The sequence below is a fragment of the Bombina bombina genome, chromosome 11, assembly GCF_027579735.1.
Source record: "Bombina bombina isolate aBomBom1 chromosome 11, aBomBom1.pri, whole genome shotgun sequence".
Lineage (NCBI taxonomy): Eukaryota > Metazoa > Chordata > Amphibia > Anura > Bombinatoridae > Bombina > Bombina bombina.
In genome coordinates, this window is record NC_069509.1 from 1,955,016 (window position 1) to 1,976,845 (window position 21,830).

The following is a 21,830-nucleotide window of genomic DNA, read 5'->3' on the forward strand; positions in this document are numbered from 1 at the left end:
GAAACTAATACTGTTACTGCAGTATTCTTCATACTGTATAATGCTCTGACACTAATACTGTTACTGCAGTACTCTTCATACTGTCTAATGCTCTGAAACTAATACTGTTACTGCAGTATTCTTCATACTGTATAATGCTCTGAAACTAATACTGTTACTGCACACTGTCTAATGCTCTGAAACTAATACTGTTACTGCACACTGTCTAATGCTCTGAAACTAATACTGCTACTGCACACTGTCTAATGCTCTGAAACTGTTACACTCTGTTACAGCAGTACTCTTCATACTGTATAATGCTCTGACGCTAATACTGTTACTGCAGTACTCTTCATACTGTATAATGCTCTGAAACTAATGCTGTTACTGCAGTACTCTTCATACTGTCTAATGCTCTGAAACTAATGCTGTTACTGCTGTACTCTTCATACTGTCTAATGCTCTGAAACTAATGCTGTTACTGCAGTACTCTTCATACTGTAATGCTCTGAAACTAATACTGTTACTGCAGTACTCTTCATACTGTCTAATGCTCAATTAATACTGTTACTGCACCTTGTCTAATGCTCTGAAACTGTAACACTCTGTTACTGCAGTACTCTTTATACTGTCTAATGCTCTGAAACTAATGCTGTTACTGCTGTACTCTTCATACTGTCTAATGCTCTGAAACTAATACGGTTACTGCAGTACTCTTCATACTGTATAATGCTCTGAAACTAATACTGTTACTGCAGTACTCTTCATACTGTCTAATGCTCTGAAACTAATACTGTTACAGCAGTACTCTTCATACTGTCTAATGCTCTGAAACTAATACTGTTACTGCACACTGTCTAATGCTCTGAAACTGTAACACTCTGTTACTGCAGTACTCTTCATACTGTCTAATTCTCTGAAACTAATACTGTTACTGCAGTACTCTTCATATTGTCTAATGCTCTGAAACTGTTACACTCTGTTACAGCAGTACTCTTCATACTGTATAATGCTCTGACGCTAATACCGTTACTGCAATACTCTTCATACTGTATAATGCTCTGAAACTAATACTGTTACTGCAGTACTCTTCATACTGTCTAATGCTCTGAAACTAATGCTGTTACTGCAGTACTCTTCATACTGTATAATGCTCTGAAACTAATACTGTTACTGCATACTGTCAAATGCTCTGAAACTAATACTGTTACTGCACACTGTCTAATGCTCTGAAACTGTAACACTCTGTTACTGCAGTACTCTTCATACTGTCTAATTCTCTGAAACTAATACTGTTACTGCAGTATTCTTCATATTGTCTAATGCTCTGAAACTAATACTGTTACTGCACACTGTCTAATGCTCTGAAACTGTAACACTCTGTTACTGCAGTACTCTTCATACTGTCTAATGCGCTGAAACTGTTACACTCTGTTACAGCAGTACTCTTCATACTGTATAATGCTCTGATGCTAATACTGTTACTGCAGTACTCTTCACACTGTATAATGCTCTGAAACTAATACTGTTACTGCACACTGTCTAATGCTCTGAAACTGTAACACTCTGTTACTGCAATACTCTTCATACTGTCTAATGCTCTGACACTAATACTGTTACTGCAGTACTCTTCACACTGTATAATGCTCTGAAACTAATACTGTTACTGCAGTACACTTCACACTGTATAATGCTCTGACACTAATACTGTTACTGCAGTACTCTTCACACTGTATAATGCTCTGAAACTAATACTGTTACTGCAGTATTCTTCATACTGTATAATGCTCTGAAACTAATACTGTTACTGCAGTACTCTTCATACTGTATAATGCTCTGAAACTAATGCTGTTACTGCAGTACTCTTCATACTGTATAATGCTCTGAAACTAATACTGTTACTGCATACTGTCTAATGCTCTGAAACTAATACTGTTACTGCAGTACTCTTCATATTGTCTAATGCTCTGAAACTGTTACATTCTGTTACAGCAGTACTCTTCATACTGTCTAATGCTCTGAAACTAATACTGTTACTGCACACTGTCTAAAGCTCTGAAACTAATACTGTTACTGCACACTGTCTAATGCTCTGAAACTGTAACACTCTGTTACTGCAATACTCTTCATACTGTCTAATGCTCTGACACTAATACTGTTACTGCAGTATTCTTCATACTGTATAATGCTCTGAAACTAATACTGTTACTGCAGTACTCTTCATACTGTCTAATGGTCTGAAACTAATGCTGTTACTGCAGTACTCTTCATACTGTATAATGCTCTGAAACTAATACTGTTACTGCATACTGTCTAATGCTCTGAAACTAATACTGTTACTGCACACTGTCTAATGCTCTGAAACTGTAACACTCTGTTACTGCAGTACTCTTCATACTGTCTAATTCTCTGAAACTAATACTGTTACTGCAGTACTCTTCATATTGTCTAATGCTCTGAAACTGTTACACTCTGTTACAGCAGTACTCTTCATACTGTATAATGCTCTGACGCTAATACCGTTACTGCAATACTCTTCATACTGTATAATGCTCTGAAACTAATACTGTTACTGCAGTACTCTTCATACTGTCTAATGCTCTGAAACTAATGCTGTTACTGCAGTACTCTTCATACTGTATAATGCTCTGAAACTAATACTGTTACTGCATACTGTCAAATGCTCTGAAACTAATACTGTTACTGCACACTGTCTAATGCTCTGAAACTGTAACACTCTGTTACTGCAGTACTCTTCATACTGTCTAATGCGCTGAAACTAATATTGTTACTGCAGTACTCTTCATTCTGTCTAATGCTCTTAAACTAATACTGTTACTGCAGTACTCTTCATACTGTCTAATGCGCTGAAACTAATATTGTTACTGCAGTACTCTTCATTCTGTCTAATGCTCTGAAACTAATACTGTTACTGCAGTACTCTTCATACTGTCTAATGCTCTGAAACTAATACTGTTACTGCAGTACTCTTCATACTGTCTAATGCTCTGAAACTAATACTGTTACTGCACACTGTCTAATGCTCTGAAACTAATACTGTTACTGCACACTGTCTAATGCTCTGAAACTGTAACACTCTGTTACTGCAGTACTCTTCATACTGTATAATGCTCTGACGCTAATACTGTTACTGCAGTACTCTTCATACTGTCTAATGCTCTGAAACTAATGCTGTTACTGCAGTACTCTTCATACTGTATAATGCTCTGAAACTAATACTGTTACTGCATACTGTCTAATGCTCTGAAACTAATACTGTTACTGCACACTGTCAAATGCTCTGAAACTAATACTGTTACTGCACACTGTCTAATGCTCTGAAACTGTAACACTCTGTTACTGCAGTACTATTCATACTGTCTAATGCTCTGAAACTGTAACACTCTGTTACTGCAGTACTCTTCATACTGTCTAATGCGCTGAAACTAATATTGTTACTGCAGTACTCTTCATTCTGTCTAATGCTCTTAAACTAATACTGTTACTGCAGTACTCTTCATACTGTCTAATGCTCTGAAACTAATACTGTTACTGCAGTACTCTTCATACTGTCTAATGCTCTGAAACTAATACTGTTACTGCAGTACTCTTCATACTGTCTAATGCTCTGAAACTAATACTGTTACTGCACACTGTCTAATGCTCTGAAACTAATACTGTTACTGCACACTGTCTAATGCTCTGAAACTAACACTCTGTTACTGCAGTACTCTTCATACTGTCTAATGCTCTGAAACTAATACTTTTACTCCAGTACTATTCGTACTGTCTAATGCTCTGAAAATAATACTGTTACTGCAGTACTCTTCATTCTGTCTAATGCTCTGAAACTAATACTGTTACTGCAGTACTCTTCATGCTATATAATGCTCTGAAACTAATACTGTTACTGCAGTACTCTTCATACTGTCTAATGCTCTGAAACTAATACTGTTATGCACACTGTCTAATGCTCTGAAACTGTAACACTCTGTTACTGCAGTACTCTTCATACTGTATAATGCTCTGACGCTAATACTGTTACTGCAGTACTCTTCATACTGTATAATGCTCTGAAACTAATACTGTTACTGTATACTGTCTAATGCTCTGAAACTAATACTGTTACTGCACACTGTCTAATGCTCTGAAACTAATACTGTTACTGCACACTGTCTAATGCTCTGAAACTAACACTCTGTTACTGCAGTACTCTTCATACTGTCTAATGCTCTGAAACTAATACTGTTACTCCAGTACTATTCGTACTGTCTAATGCTCTGAAAATAATACTGTTACTGCAGTACTCTTCATTCTGTCTAATGCTCTGAAACTAATACTGTTACTGCAGTACTCTTCACACTGCCTAATGCTCTGAAACGGTAACATTCTCTTATTGCAGTACTCTTCATACTGTCTAATGCTCTGAAACTAATGCTGTTACTGCAGTACTCTTCACACTGTCTAATGCTCTGAAACTAATACTGTTACTGCACACTGTCTAATGCTCTGAAACTAATACTGTTACTGCACACTGTCTAATGCTCTGAAACTAATACTGTTACTGCACACTGTCTAATGCTCTGAAACTGTAACAATGTTACTGCAGTACTCTTCATACTGTATAATGCTCTGACACTAATACTGTTACTGCAGTACTCTTCATACTGTATAATGCTCTGACACTAATACTGTTACTGCAGTACTCTTCATACTGTATAATGCTCTGAAACTAATACTGTTACTGCACACTGTCTAATGCTCTGAAACTAACACTCTGTTACTGCAGTACTCTTCATACTGTCTAATGCTCTGAAACTAATATTGTTACTGCAGTATTGTTCATACTGTCTAATGCTCTGAAACTAATACTGTTACTGCACACTGTCTAATGCTCTGAAACTAATACTGTTACTGCACACTGTCTAATGCTCTTAAACTAATACTGTTACTGCACACTGTCTAATGCTCTGAAACTGTAACAGTGTTACTGCAGTACTATTCATACTGTCTAATGCTCTGAAACTAATACTGTTACTGCAGTACTCTTCATACTGTCTAATGCTCTGAAACTAATACTGTTACTGCAGTACTCTTCATACTGTCTAATGTTCTGAAACTAATACTGTTACTGCAGTACTCTTCATACTGTATAATGCTCTGAAACTAATACTGTTACTGCAGTACTCTTCATACTGTATAATGCTCTGAAACTAATACTGTTACTGCAGTACTCTTCATACTGTCTAATGCTCTGAAACTGTAACACTCTCTTATTGCAGTACTCTTCATACTGTCTAATGCTCTGAAACTAATACTGTTACTGCAGTACTCTTCATACTGTCTAATGCTCTGAAACTGTAACACTCTGTTACTGCAGTACTCTTCACACTGTCTAATGCTCTGAAACTGTAATACAGTTAATGCAGTACTCTTTATACTGTCTAATGCTCTGAAACTAACACTGTTACTGCAGTACTCTTCACACTGCCTAATGCTCTGAAACGGTAACATTCTCTTATTGCAGTACTCTTCATACTGTCTAATGCTCTGAAACTAATGCTGTTACTGCAGTACTCTTCACACTGTCTAATGCTCTGAAACTAATACTGTTACTGCACACTGTCTAATGCTCTGAAACTAATACTGTTACTGCACACTGTCTAATGCTCTGAAACTAATACTGTTACTGCACACTGTCTAATGCTCTGAAACTAATACTGTTACTGCACACTGTCTAATGCTCTGAAACTGTAACAGTGTTACTGCAGTACTATTCATACTGTCTAATGCTCTGAAACTAATACTGTTACTGCAGTACTCTTCATACTGTCTAATGCTCTGAAACTAATACTGTTACTGCACACTGACTAATGCTCTGAAACTAATACTGTTACTGCACACTGTCTAATGCTCTGAAACTAATACTGTTACTGCACACTGTCTAATGCTCTGAAACTAATACTGTTACTGCACACTGTCTAATGCTCTGAAACTAATACTGTTACTGCACACTGTCTAATGCTCTGAAACTAATACTGTTACTGCACACTGTCTAATGCTCTGAAACTAATACTGTTACTGCACACTGTCTAATGCTCTGAAACTGTAACAATGTTACTGCAGTACTCTTCATACTGTATAATGCTCTGACACTAATACTGTTACTGCAGTACTCTTCATACTGTATAATGCTCTGACGCTAATACGGTTACTGCAGTACTCTTCATACTGTATAATGCTCTGAAACTAATACTGTTACTGCACACTGTCTAATGCTCTGAAACTAACACTCTGTTACTGCAGTACTCTTCATACTGTCTAATGCTCTGAAACTAATAATGTTACTGCAGTACTCTTCATACTGTCTAATGCTCTGAAACTAATACTGTTACTGCAGTACTCTTCATACTGTCTAATGCTCTGAAACTAATACTGTTACTGCAGTACTCTTCATACTGTCTAATGTTCTGAAACTAATACTGTTACTGCAGTACTCTTCATACTGTATAATGCTCTGAAACTAATACTGTTACTGCAGTACTCTTCATACTGTATAATGCTCTGAAACTAATACTGTTACTGCAGTACTCTTCATACTGTCTAATGCTCTGAAACTGTAACACTCTCTTATTGCAGTACTCTTCATACTGTCTAATGCTCTGAAACTAATACTGTTACTGCAGTACTCTTCATACTGTCTAATGCTCTGAAACTGTAACACTCTGTTACTGCAGTACTCTTCACACTGTCTAATGCTCTGAAACTGTAATACAGTTAATGCAGTACTCTTTATACTGTCTAATGCTCTGAAACTAACACTGTTACTGCAGTACTCTTCACACTGTCTAATGCTCTAAAAACTGTAACACTCTGTTACTGCAGTACTCTTCACACTGCCTAATGCTCTGAAACGGTAACACTCTGTTAATGCAGTACTCTTTGCACTGTCTAATGCTCTGAAACTAATGCTGTTACTGTGGTACACTTGACACTGTCTAATGCTCTGAAACTGTAACATTCTCTTATTGCAGTACTCTTCATACTGTCTAATGCTCTGAAACTAATACTGTTACTGCAGTACTCTTCACACTGTCTAATGCTCTGAAACTAATACTGTTACTGCACACTGTCTAATGCTCTGAAACTAATACTGTTACTGCACACTGTCTAATGCTCTGAAACTGTAACAGTGTTACTGCAGTACTATTCATACTGTCTAATGCTCTGAAACTAATACTGTTACTGCAGTACTCTTCATACTGTCTAATGCTCTGAAACTAATAATGTTACTGCAGTACTCTTCATACTGTCTAATGCTCTGAAACTAATACTGTTACTGCAGTACTCTTCATACTGTCTAATGTTCTGAAACTAATACTGTTACTGCAGTACTCTTCATACTGGATAATGCTCTGAAACTAATACTGTTACTGCAGTACTCTTCATACTGTCTAATGCTCTGAAACTGTAACACTCTCTTATTGCAGTACTCTTCATACTGTCTAATGCTCTGAAACTAATACTGTTACTGCAGTACTCTTCATACTGTCTAATGCTCTGAAACTGTAACACTCTGTTACTGCAGTACTCTTCACACTGCCTAATGCTCTGAAACGGTAACACTCTGTTAATGCAGTACTCTTTGCACTGTCTAATGCTCTGAAACTAATGCTGTTACTGTGGTACACTTGACACTGTCTAATGCTCTGAAAATGTAACATTTTCTTATTGCAGTACTCTTCATACTGTCTAATGCTCTGAAACTAATACCGTTACTGCACACTGTCTAATGCTCTGAAACTGTAACACTCTGTTACTGCAGTACTCTTCACACTGTCTAATGCTCTGAAACTAATACTGTTACTGCAGTATTCTTCATACTGTATAATGCTCTGAAACTAATACTGTTACTGCACACTAATACTGTTACTGCACACTGTCTAATGCTCTGAAACTAATACTGTTACTGCACACTGTCTAATGCTCTGAAACTAATACTGTTACTGCACACTGCACACTGTCTAATGCTCTGAAACTAATACTGTTACTGCACACTGTCTAATGCTCTGAAACTAATACTGTTACTGCACACTGTCTAATGCTCTGAAACTGTAACAATGTTACTGCAGTACTCTTCATACTGTATAATGCTCTGACACTAATACTGTTACTGCAGTACTCTTCATACTGTATAATGCTCTGACACTAATACTGTTACTGCAGTACTCTTCATACTGTATAATGCTCTGAAACTAATACTGTTACTGCACACTGTCTAATGCTCTGAAACTAATACTGTTACTGCACACTGTCTAATGCTCTGAAACTAATACTGTTACTGCACACTGTCTAATGCTCTGAAACTAATACTGTTACTGCACACTGTCTAATGCTCTGAAACTAATACTGTTACTGCACACTGTCTAATGCTCTGAAACTGTAACAATGTTACTGCAGTACTCTTCATACTGTATAATGCTCTGACACTAATACTGTTACTGCAGTACTCTTCATACTGTATAATGCTCTGACGCTAATACGGTTACTGCAGTACTCTTCATACTGTATAATGCTCTGAAACTAATACTGTTACTGCACACTGTCTAATGCTCTGAAACTAACACTCTGTTACTGCAGTACTCTTCATACTGTCTAATGCTCTGAAACTAATATTGTTACTGCAGTATTGTTCATACTGTCTAATGCTCTGAAACTAATACTGTTACTGCACACTGTCTAATGCTCTGAAACTAATACTGTTACTGCACACTGTCTAATGCTCTTAAACTAATACTGTTACTGCACACTGTCTAATGCTCTGAAACTGTAACAGTGTTACTGCAGTACTATTCATACTGTCTAATGCTCTGAAACTAATACTGTTACTGCAGTACTCTTCATACTGTCTAATGCTCTGAAACTAATAATGTTACTGCAGTACTCTTCATACTGTCTAATGCTCTGAAACTAATACTGTTACTGCAGTACTCTTCATACTGTCTAATGCTCTGAAACTAATACTGTTACTGCAGTACTCTTCATACTGTCTAATGCTCTGAAACTAATACTGTTACTGCAGTACTCTTCATACTGTATAATGCTCTGAAACTAATACTGTTACTGCAGTACTCTTCATACTGTATAATGCTCTGAAACTAATACTGTTACTGCAGTACTCTTCATACTGTCTAATGCTCTGAAACTGTAACACTCTCTTATTGCAGTACTCTTCATACTGTCTAATGCTCTGAAACTAATACTGTTACTGCAGTACTCTTCATACTGTCTAATGCTCTGAAACTGTAACACTCTGTTACTGCAGTACTCTTCACACTGTCTAATGCTCTGAAACTGTAATACAGTTAATGCAGTACTCTTTATACTGTCTAATGCTCTGAAACTAACACTGTTACTGCAGTACTCTTCACACTGTCTAATGCTCTAAAAACTGTAACACTCTGTTACTGCAGTACTCTTCACACTGCCTAATGCTCTGAAACGGTAACACTCTGTTAATGCAGTACTCTTTGCACTGTCTAATGCTCTGAAACTAATGCTGTTACTGTGGTACACTTGACACTGTCTAATGCTCTGAAACTGTAACATTCTCTTATTGCAGTACTCTTCATACTGTCTAATGCTCTGAAACTAATACTGTTACTGCAGTACTCTTCACACTGTCTAATGCTCTGAAACTAATACTGTTACTGCACACTGTCTAATGCTCTGAAACTAATACTGTTACTGCACACTGTCTAATGCTCTGAAACTGTAACAGTGTTACTGCAGTACTATTCATACTGTCTAATGCTCTGAAACTAATACTGTTACTGCAGTACTCTTCATACTGTCTAATGCTCTGAAACTAATACTGTTACTGCAGTACTCTTCATACTGTCTAATGCTCTGAAACTAATACTGTTACTGCAGTACTCTTCATACTGTCTAATGTTCTGAAACTAATACTGTTACTGCAGTACTCTTCATACTGTATAATGCTCTGAAACTAATACTGTTACTGCAGTACTCTTCATACTGTCTAATGCTCTGAAACTGTAACACTCTCTTATTGCAGTACTCTTCATACTGTCTAATGCTCTGAAACTAATACTGTTACTGCAGTACTCTTCATACTGTCTAATGCTCTGAAACTGTAACACTCTGTTACTGCAGTACTCTTCACACTGCCTAATGCTCTGAAACGGTAACACTCTGTTAATGCAGTACTCTTTGCACTGTCTAATGCTCTGAAACTAATGCTGTTACTGTGGTACACTTGACACTGTCTAATGCTCTGAAAATGTAACATTTTCTTATTGCAGTACTCTTCATACTGTCTAATGCTCTGAAACTAATACCGTTACTGCACACTGTCTAATGCTCTGAAACTGTAACACTCTGTTACTGCAGTACTCTTCACACTGTCTAATGCTCTGAAACTGTAATACAGTTAATGCAGTACTCTTTATACTGTCTAATGCTCTGAAACTAACACTGTTACTGCAGTACTCTTCACACTGTCTAATGCTCTAAAAACTGTAACACTCTGTTACTGCAGTACTCTTCACACTGCCTAATGCTCTGAAACGGTAACACTCTGTTAATGCAGTACTCTTTGCACTGTCTAATGCTCTGAAACTAATGCTGTTACTGTGGTACACTTGACACTGTCTAATGCTCTGAAACTGTAACATTCTCTTATTGCAGTACTCTTCATACTGTCTAATGCTCTGAAACTAATACTGTTACTGCAGTACTCTTCACACTGTCTAATGCTCTGAAACTAATACTGTTACTGCACACTGTCTAATGCTCTGAAACTAATACTGTTACTGCACACTGTCTAATGCTCTGAAACTGTAACAGTGTTACTGCAGTACTATTCATACTGTCTAATGCTCTGAAACTAATACTGTTACTGCAGTACTCTTCATACTGTCTAATGCTCTGAAACTAATAATGTTACTGCAGTACTCTTCATACTGTCTAATGCTCTGAAACTAATACTGTTACTGCAGTACTCTTCATACTGTCTAATGTTCTGAAACTAATACTGTTACTGCAGTACTCTTCATACTGTATAATGCTCTGAAACTAATACTGTTACTGCAGTACTCTTCATACTGTCTAATGCTCTGAAACTGTAACACTCTCTTATTGCAGTACTCTTCATACTGTCTAATGCTCTGAAACTAATACTGTTACTGCAGTACTCTTCATACTGTCTAATGCTCTGAAACTGTAACACTCTGTTACTGCAGTACTCTTCACACTGCCTAATGCTCTGAAACGGTAACACTCTGTTAATGCAGTACTCTTTGCACTGTCTAATGCTCTGAAACTAATGCTGTTACTGTGGTACACTTGACACTGTCTAATGCTCTGAAAATGTAACATTTTCTTATTGCAGTACTCTTCATACTGTCTAATGCTCTGAAACTAATACCGTTACTGCACACTGTCTAATGCTCTGAAACTGTAACACTCTCTTATTGCAGTACTCTTCATACTGTCTAATGCTCTGAAACTGTAACACTCTGTTACTGCAGTACTCTTCATACTGTCTAATGCTCTGAAACTGTAACACTGTTACTGCAGTACTCTTCACACTGTCTAATGCTCTGAAACTGTAACACTGTTACTGCAGTACTCTTCACACTGTCTAATGCTCTGAAACTGTAACACTCTCTTATTGCAGTACTCTTCATACTGTCTAATGCTCTGAAACTGTAACACTCTGTTACTGCAGAACTCTTTATACTGTCTAATGCTTTGAAACTGTAATACTGTTCCTGCCGTACTCTTCATACTCTCTAATGCTCTGAAACTGTAATATTGTTACTGCAGTACTCTTTACACGGTCTAATGCTCTGAAACTGTAACACTCTGTTACTGCAGTACTCTTCATACTGTCATACTGAGATGTCCAGGATCCCTGGGCGTTGGAAATTGTATCCCAGGGATATCTTCTGGACTTCAAAGCTTCCCCTCCAAAAGGGAGATTTCACCTTTCACAATTATCTGCAAACCAGATAAAGAGAGAGGCATTCTTACATTGTGTTCAAGACCTCCTAGTTATGGGAGTGATCCACCCAGTTCCAAAGGAGGAACAGGGACAAGGCTTCTATTCAAATCTGTTTGTGGTTCCCAAAAAAGAGGGAACCTTCAGACCAATCTTAGATCTCAAGATCCTAAACAAATTTCTCAGGGTCCCATCATTCAAGATGGAGACTATTCGTACCATCCTACCTATGATCCAGGAGGGTCAATACATGACTACAGTGGATTTAAAGGATGCTTATCTTCACATTCCGATACACAAAGATCATCATTGGTTTCTCAGGTTTGCCTTCTTGGACAGGCATTACCAGTTTGTAGCTCTTCCCTTTGGGTTAGCTACAGCTCCAAGAATCTTTACGAAGGTTCTGGGGTCACTTCTGGCGGTCCTAAGGCCGCGGGGCATAGCAGTGGCCCCTTATTTAGACGACATTCTGATACAGGCGTCAAATTTCCAAATTGCCTAGTCTCATACGGACATAGTTCTGGCATTTCTGAGGTCGCACGGGTGGAAAGTGAACGCAGAGAAGAGTTCTATATCCCCTCTCACAAGAGTTTCCTTTCTGGGAACTCTGATAGATTCTGTAGAAATGAGGATTTACCTGACAGAGACCAGGTTATCAAAACTTCTAAATTCTTGCCGTGTAATTTATTCTATTTCTCGCCCTTCGGTGGCTCAGTGTATGGAAGTAATCAGCTTAATGGTAGCGGCAATGGACATAGTGCAGTTTGCCCGTCTACATCTCAGACCACTGCAACTCTGCATGCTCAGTCAGTGGAATAGGGATTACACAGATTTGTCCCCTCTACTAAATCTGGATCAAGAGACTAGGGATTCTCTTCTCTGGTGGCTATCTCGGGTCCATCTGTCCAAAGGTATGACCTTTCGCAGGCCAGATTGGACAATAGTAACGACAGGTGCCAGCCTTCTAGGCTGGGGGGCAGTCTGGAACTCCCTGAAGGCTCAGGGATCGTGGACTCAGGAGCAGACCCTCCTTCCAATAAACATTCTGGAACTAAGAGCGATATTCAATGCTCTTCAGGCTTGGCCTCAGCTAGCGAAAATGAGGTTCATCAGATTTCAGTCGGACAACATCACGACTGTGGCTTACATCAACCATCAAGGGGGAACAAGGAGTTCCCTAGCGATGCTAGAAGTTTCAAAGATAATTCATTGGGCAGAGATTCACTCTTGCCACCTATCAGCTATCCATATCCCAGGTGTAGAGAACTGGGAGGCGGATTTTCTAAGTCGACAGACTTTTCATCCGGGGGAGTGGGAACTCCATCCGGAGGTGTTTGCACAATTGGTTCAACGTTGGGGCGAACCAGAACTGGATCTCATGGCGTCTCGCCAGAACGCCAAACTTCCTTGTTACGGATCCAGGTCCAGGGATCCCAAGGCAACGCTGATAGATGCTCTAGCAGCACCTTGGTCCTTCAACCTGGCTGATGTGTTTCCACCGTTTCCTCTGCTCCCTCGTCTGATTGCCAAGATCAAGCAGGAGAGAGCATCAGTGATTTTGATAGCACCTGCGTGGCCACGCAGGACTTGGTATGCAGATCTGGTGGACATGTCATCTCTTCCACCATGGACTCTGTCTCTGAGACAGGACCTTCTACTTCAGGGTCCTTTCAACCATCCAAATCTAATTTCTCTGAGACTGACTGCCTAGAGATTGAACGCTTGATTTTATCAAAGCGTGGCTTCTCCGAGTCAGTTATTGATACCTTAATTCAGGCACGAAAGCCTGTCACCAGGAAAATCTATCATAAGATATGGCGTACATATCTTTCTCCTGTTAAGTGTGGTCAGTCCACGGGTCATCATTACTTCTGGGATATTATCTCCTCCCCTACAGGAAGTGCAAGAGGATTCACCCAGCAGAGCTGCTATATAGCTCCTCCCCTCTACGTCACCCCCAGTCATTCTCTTGCACCCAACGAATAGATAGGATGTGTGAGAGGACTGTGGTGATTTTAATTAGTTTATTACCTTCAATCAAAAGTTTGTTATTTTATAATAGCACCGGAGTGTGTTATTCATTCTCTGGTAGAATTTGAAGAAGAATCTACCTGAGTTTTTTCTATGATTTTAGCCGGAGTAGTTAAGATCATATTGCTGTTTCTCGGCCATCTGAGGAGAGGTAAACTTCAGATCAGGGGACAGCGGGCAGGTTAATCTGCAAAGAGGTATGTAGCAGTTTATTATTTTCTGACATGGAATTGATGAGAAAATCCTGCCATACCGTTATAATGTAAACTCAGCCTTAAATACAGTAGATGTATCTGGTATCAGGCTGTCATGTATGTATATTTTACACTTCAGTATTCTGGGGAATGGTACTTCACTGGATTTTTACTGTATGCATAGACTTAACCTAATTTGCAGGGACTTGCAATAGGTTTTTAAATAACAATTAATTTATTGAGGTTAAACGTTTTTTGCTGGCATATAAAATCGTTTATTTCTCTGAGGTACTGGGTGAAAAAATGTTTTGGGCACTGTTTTTTCCACTTGGCAATAGTTTTGTTTAAATTTAAACAGTTTACTGATCTCTCTCACTGTTATGTGTGAGGGGGAGGGGCCATTTTTGGCGCTTTTACTACGCATCAAAAAACTCAGTCAGAGGTTCATTTTCTTCCTGCATGATCCGGTTCATCTCTACAGAACTCAGGGATCTTCAAAGCTTGTTTTGAGGGAGGTAATCATTCACAGCAGAGCTGTGAAGATTGTAGTTGACTGTGATAAAAAACGTTTATTTGTGTATTTTTTTCTGCATGTCAGGGTTAGTTATCCTTTGCTAATGGGAACAATCCTTTGCTGAAATTGTATATTTCTTACAAAGATTTGATGCTATAATTTATTTATTTCAACTGTCATAATTTTTTCTGTGCTTCTTATAGGCATAGTTCGTTTTCATATTATTGTAAAGTACTTGAAAAGTATTTCCAAGTTGCTAGTTAATTGCTAGTGTGTTAAACATGTCTGATTCAGAGGAAGATACATGTGCTATATGTGCTAATGCCAAAGTGGAGCCCAATAGAAATTTATGTACTAACTGTATTGATGCTACTTTAAATAAAAGTCAATCTGTACAAATTGAACATATTTCACAAAACAACGAGGGGAGAGTTATGCCGACTAACTCGCCTCACGTGTCAGTACCTGCATCTCCCGCTCGGGAGGTGCGTGATATTGTAGCGCCGAGTACATCTGGGCGGCCATTACAAATCACATTACAGGATATGGCTACTGTTATGACTGAAGTTTTGGCTAAATTACCAGAACTGAGAGGTAAGCGTGATCACTCTGGGGTGAGAACAGAGTGCGCTGATATTAGGGCCATGTCAGACACTGCGTCACAGGTGGCAGAACATGAGGACGGAGAACTTCATTCTGTGGGTGACGGTTCTGATCCAAACAGACTGGATTCAGATATTTCAAATTTTAAATTTAAGCTGGAAAACCTCCGTGTATTACTAGGGGAGGTATTAGCGGCTCTGAATGATTGTAACACAGTTGCAATACCAGAGAAAATGTGTAGGTTGGATAGATATTTTGCGGTACCGGCGAGTACTGATGTTTTTCCTATACCTAAGAGACTTACTGAAATTGTTACTAAGGAGTGGGATAGACCCGGTGTGCCGTTCTCACCCCCTCCGATATTTAGAAAAATGTTTCCAATAGACGCCACCACACGGGACTTATGGCAAACGGTCCCTAAGGTGGAGGGAGCAGTTTCTACTTTAGCTAAGCGTACCACTATCCCGGTGGAGGATAGCTGTGCTTTTTCAGATCCAATGGATAAAAAATTAGAGGGTTACCTTAAGAAAATGTTTATTCAACAAGGTTTTATATTGCAACCTCTTGCTTGTATTGCGCCTGTCACGGCTGCAGCAGCATTTTGGTTTGAGTCTCTGGAAGAGACACTTCAATCATCTACACTAGATGAGATTACACACAAACTTAAAGCCCTTAAGTTAGCTAACTCATTTATTTCAGATGCCGTAGTACATTTAACTAAACTTACGGCTAAGAATTCCGGATTCGCCATTAAGGCACGCAGAGCGCTGTGGCTAAAATCCTGGTCAGCTGATGTTACTTCTAAATCTAAATTGCTTAATATACCTTTCAAAGGGCAGACCTTATTCGGGCCCGGGTTGAGAGATTATCGCTGACATTACAGGAGGTAAAGGCCATGCCCTGCCTCAGGACAAAGCCAAAGCTAAGGCTAGACAGTCTAATTTTCGTTCCTTTCGTAATTTCAAAGCAGGAGCAGCATCAACTTCCTCTGCATCAAAACAGGAAGGAGCTGTTGCTCGCTACAGACAAGGCTGGAAACCTAACCAGTCCTGGAACAAGGGCAAGCAGGCCAGGAAACCTGCTGCTGCCCCTAAGACAGCATGAATCGAGGGCCCCCGATCCGGGACCGGATCTAGTGGGGGGCAGACTTTCTCTCTTCGCCCAGGCTTGGGCAAGAGATGTTCAGGATCCCTGGGCGTTAGAGATCATATCTCAGGGATACCTTCTGGACTTCAAATCCTCTCCCCCAAGAGGGAGATTTCATCTGTCAAGGTTGTCAACAAACCAAACAAAGAAGGAAGCGTTTCTACGCTGCGTAAAAGATCTTTTATTAATGGGAGTGATCCATCCAGTTCCGCGGTCGGAACAAGGACAAGGGTTTTACTCAAATCTGTTTGTAGTTCCCAAAAAAGAGGGAACTTTCAGGCCAATCTTGGATTTAAAGATCCTAAACAAATTCCTAAGAGTTCCATCGTTCAAGATGGAAACTATTCGAACAATTTTGCCCATGATCCAAGAGGGTCAGTACATGACCACAGTGGATTTAAAGGATGCTTACCTTCACATACCGATTCACAGAAATCATTACCGGTATCTAAGGTTTGCCTTTCTAGACAGGCATTACCAGTTTGTAGCTCTTCCATTTGGATTGGCTACGGCTCCAAGAATCTTCACAAAGGTTCTGGGTACTCTTCTGGCGGTACTAAGACCGCGAGGAATTTCGGTAGCTCCGTACCTAGACGACATTCTGATACAAGCTTCAAGCTTTCAAACTGCCAAGTCTCATACAGAGTTAGTACTGGCATTTCTAAGGTCGCATGGATGGAAGGTGAACGAAAAGAAGAGTTCTCTCTTTCCACTCACAAGAGTTCCCTTCTTGGGGACTCTGATAGATTCTGTAGAAATGAAGATTTACCTGACAGAAGACAGGTTAACAAAGCTTCAAAATGCATGCCGTGTCCTTCATTCCATTCAACACCCGTCAGTAGCTCAATGCATGGAGGTGATCGGATTAATGGTAGCGGCAATGGACATAGTCCCCTTTGCACGCCTACATCTCAGACCGCTGCAATTGTGCATGCTAAGTCAGTGGAATGGGGATTACTCAGATTTGTCCCCCACTCTGAATCTGAATCAAGAGACCAGAAATTCTCTTCTATGGTGGCTTTATCGGCCACATCTGTCCAGGGGGATGCCATTCAGCAGGCCAGACTGGACAATTGTAACAACAGACGCCAGCCTACTAGGTTGGGGCGCTGTCTGGAATTCTCTGAAGGCTCAGGGACTATGGAATCAGGAGGAGAGTCTCCTTCCAATAAACATTCTGGAATTGAGAGCAGTTCTCAATGCCCTTCTGGCTTGGCCCCAGTTAACAACTCGGGGGTTCATCAGGTTTCAGTCGGACAACATCACGACTGTAGCTTACATCAACCATCAGGGAGGGACAAGAAGCTCCCTAGCAATGATGGAAGTATCAAAGATAATTCGCTGGGCAGAGTCTCACTCTTGCCACCTGTCTGCAATCCACATCCCGGGAGTGGAGAACTGGGAGGCGGATTTCTTAAGTCGTCAGACTTTTCATCCGGGGGAGTGGGAACTTCATCCGGAGGTCTTTGCCCAAATACTTTGACGTTGGGGCAAACCAGAGATAGATCTCATGGCGTCTCGTCAGAACGCCAAGCTTCCTCGCTACGGGTCCAGATCCAGGGATCCGGGAGCGGTTCTGATAGATGCTCTGACAGCACCTTGGACCTTCAAGATGGCTTATGTGTTTCCACCCTTCCCGATGCTTCCTCGATTGATTGCCAGAATCAAACAGGAGAGAGCATCAGTGATTCTAATAGCACCTGCATGGCCACGCAGGACTTGGTATGCAGATCTAGTGGACATGTCATCCTGTCCGCCTTGGTCTCTGCCTCTGAAACAGGACCTTCTGATCCAGGGTCCATTCAAACATCAAAATCTAACTTCTCTGAAGCTGACTGCTTGGAAATTGAACGCTTGATTTTATCAAAACGTGGGTTTTCTGAGCCAGTTATTGATACCTTAATACAGGCTAGGAAGCCTGTTACCAGAAGGATTTACCATAAAATATGGCGTAAATACTTATATTGGTGCGAATCCAAGAGTTACTCATGGAGTAAGGTTAGGATTCCAAGGATATTGTCTTTTCTACAAGAAGGTTTAGAAAAGGGTTTATCCGCTAGTTCCTTAAAGGGACAGATCTCAGCTCTGTCCATTCTTTTACACAAACGTCTGTCAGAAGTTCCGGACGTTCAAGCTTTTTGTCAGGCTTTAGCTAGGATCAAGCCTGTGTTTAAAACTGTTGCTCCGCCATGGAGTTTGAACTTAGTTCTTAATGTTTTACAGGGTGTTCCGTTTGAACCCCTTCATTCCATTGATATCAAGTTGTTATCTTGGAAAGTTCTGTTTTTAATGGCTATTTCCTCGGCTCGAAGAGTCTCTGAGTTATCTGCTTTACATTGTGATTCTCCTTATCTGATTTTTCATTCAGACAAGGTAGTTCTGCGTACTAAACCTGGGTTCCTACCTAAGGTGGTCACTAACAGGAATATCAATCAAGAGATTGTTGTTCCATCTTTGTGTCCTAATCCTTCCTCGAAGAAGGAACGTCTGCTACACAATCTAGATGTAGTCCGTGCTCTGAAATTTTATCTACAGGCAACTAAGGATTTTCGTCAAACGTCTTCCCTGTTTGTCGTTTATTCTGGCCAGAGGAGAGGTCAAAAAGCTTCGGCTACCTCTCTCTCTTTTTGGCTTCGTAGCATAATACGATTAGCCTATGAGACTGCTGGACAGCAGCCTCCTGAAAGAATTACAGCTCATTCTACTAGAGCTGTGGCTTCCACTTGGGCCTTTATGAATGAGGCTTCTGTTGAACAGATTTGCAAGGCTGCAACTTGGTCTTCTCTTCATACTTTTTCCAAATTTTACAAATTTGACACTTTTGCTTCTTCGGAGGCTGTTTTTGGGAGAAAGGTTCTTCAGGCAGTGGTTCCCTCCGTATAAAGAGCCTGCCTGTCCCTCCCGTCATCCGTGTACTTTTGCTTTGGTATTGGTATCCCAGAAGTAATGATGACCCGTGGACTGACCACACTTAACAGGAGAAAACAAAATTTATGCTTACCTGATAAATACATTTCTCCTGTAGTGTGGTCAGTCCACGGCCCGCCCTGTTTTTTATGGCAGGCTAAAAAATTTTTTGGATTATACTCCAGTCACCACTACACCCTTGGGCTTCTCCTTTCTCGTTGGTCCTTTGGTCGAATGACTGGAGGTGACGTAGAGGGGAGGAGCTATATAGCAGCTCTGCTGGGTGAATCCTCTTGCACTTCCTGTAGGGGAGGAGATAATATCCCAGAAGTAATGATGACCCGTGGACTGACCACACTACAGGAGAAATGAATTTATCAGGTAAGCATAAATTTTGTTTTATTGGTGTGAATCCAAGGGGTACTCATGGAGTAAAGTCAGGATTCCCAGGATATTATCTTTTCTCCAAGAAGGATTGGAAAAGGGATTGTCAGCTAGTTCCTTAAAAGGACAGATTTCTGCTCTGTCCTTTTGCACAAGCGTCTGGCGGATGCTCCAGACGTTCAGGCGTTTTGTCAGGCTTTAGTTAGAATCAAGCCTGTGTTTAAACCAGTTTCTCCGCTATGGAGTTTAAATTTGGTTCTTAAGTTCTCCAAGGGGGTTCCGTTTGAACCTCTTCATTCCATAGATATCAAGCTTTTATCTTGGAAAGTTCTGTTTTTGGTAGCTATTTCCTCGGCTCGTAGAGTTTCTGAGTTATCTGCCTTACAGTGTGATTCCCCTTATCTAATTTTCCATGCAGATAAGGTAGTCTTGCGTACCAAACCTGGGTTTTTACCTAAGGTGGTATCTAATAAGAATATCAATCAGGAGATTGTTGTTCCGTCATTATGTCGTAATCCTTCTTCAAAGAAGGAACGTCTATTACACAATCTTGACGTGGTTCGTGCTTTAAAGTTTTATTTACAAGCTACTAAAGATTTTCGTCAAACATCTGCTTTGTTTGTCGTCTACTCTGGACAGAGGAGAGGCCAAAAGGCTTCGGCAACTTCTCTTTCGTTTTGGCTAAGGAGTATAATACGCTTAGCTTATGAGACTGCTGGCCAGCAGCCTCCTGAAAGGATTACAGCTAATTCTACTAGAGCTGTGGCTTCCACATGGGCTTTTAAAAATGAGGCTTCTGTTGAACAGATTTGCAAGGTGGCGACTTGGTCTTCGCTTCATACTTTTCCAAAGTTTTATAAATTTGATATTTTTGCTTCTTCGGAGGCTATTTTTGGGAGAAAGGTTTTACAGGCAGTGGTACCTTCCGTTTAAGTACCTGCCTTGTCCCTCCCTTTATCCGTGTACTTTAGCTTTGGTATTGGTATCCCACAAGTAATGGATGATCCGTGGACTGGATACACCTTACAAGAGAAAACATAATTTATGCTTACCTGATAAATTTATTTCTCTTGTGGTGTATCCAGTCCACGGCCCTCCCTGTCATTTTAAGGCAGGTATATTTTATTTTTTAAACTTCAGTCACCACTGCACCCTATAGTTTTTCCTTTCTCTTGCTTGTCTTCGGTCGAATGACTGGAGGTGGCAGGAAGGGGAGGAGCTATATAGACAGCTCTGCTGTGGGTGATCCTCTTGCAGCTTCCTGTTGGGAAGGAGAATATCCCACAAGTAATGGATGATCCGTGGACTGGATACACCACAAGAGAAATACATTTTTCAGGTAAGCATAAATTATGTTTTTTATTTATTTTTTTTGTTCCATGGTTCAGTGTTTGCAAACCGCACCCCCCCCCCCCATACGTAGTGTCTGCATTACGTGTATCTAAGTGTCAGAGCCACACAGCAGGGTTTATTTGCAATTGAAATGCACAGAGTTACTTTCTCATAAGATATGTCGCCTGAGTCAGACTCTTAGGCAACATCTTGAGGGGTAATAGATTTTATCTCACATTCCCAGGCAGTCGCACATATGGTCTCCTGAAATTGTTGTTAAATTTTAATTAAACCAAATGCTCTATTGTTCTCACTTGTATGCCCTTTTAACTTTTGCATCCTGAGTGGTTGAGAACTAAACATGCTTGAAGTCAGCCTTTCTGAATGAAATGAATAATTTTCTACTGACCAGCCAAATATTTGATTAAATATATATATTTATTAACCTTGAAATATATGATTAAAATATATATATTTATTAACCTTACATATACCTTGACAATACTGTACCAGACACACACTAATACTGTACCAGACACACTTTAATTATGTAACAAACACTCTGTGCTAAATTTAATATGTTTATATCCATCTTTTTTTAGCAGAGTCAGATAGTGAAGCTACAAAGAATCATTGTGTAGTATGTTTTTATAACGATGCTCTTGCTGCACTGTGTGACATCCCAGTGACAAGAGAACGACGCCTGCTTAAAGAG

At 39.9% G+C, this 21,830-nt stretch overlaps 1 protein-coding gene across 1 annotated transcript in view; it reads left to right on the plus strand.

Annotated features, from left to right (window-relative positions):
- The window catches only part of STK36 (serine/threonine kinase 36), a 707,870-nt gene that overhangs the window by 483,387 nt on the left and 202,653 nt on the right, over positions 1-21,830 (plus strand). The window contains exon 14 of the mRNA XM_053694813.1: positions 21,718-21,721. Coding sequence (XP_053550788.1) covers positions 21,718-21,721 — 4 coding nt within the window. The remainder of the gene's footprint in view (positions 1-21,717; positions 21,722-21,830) is intronic.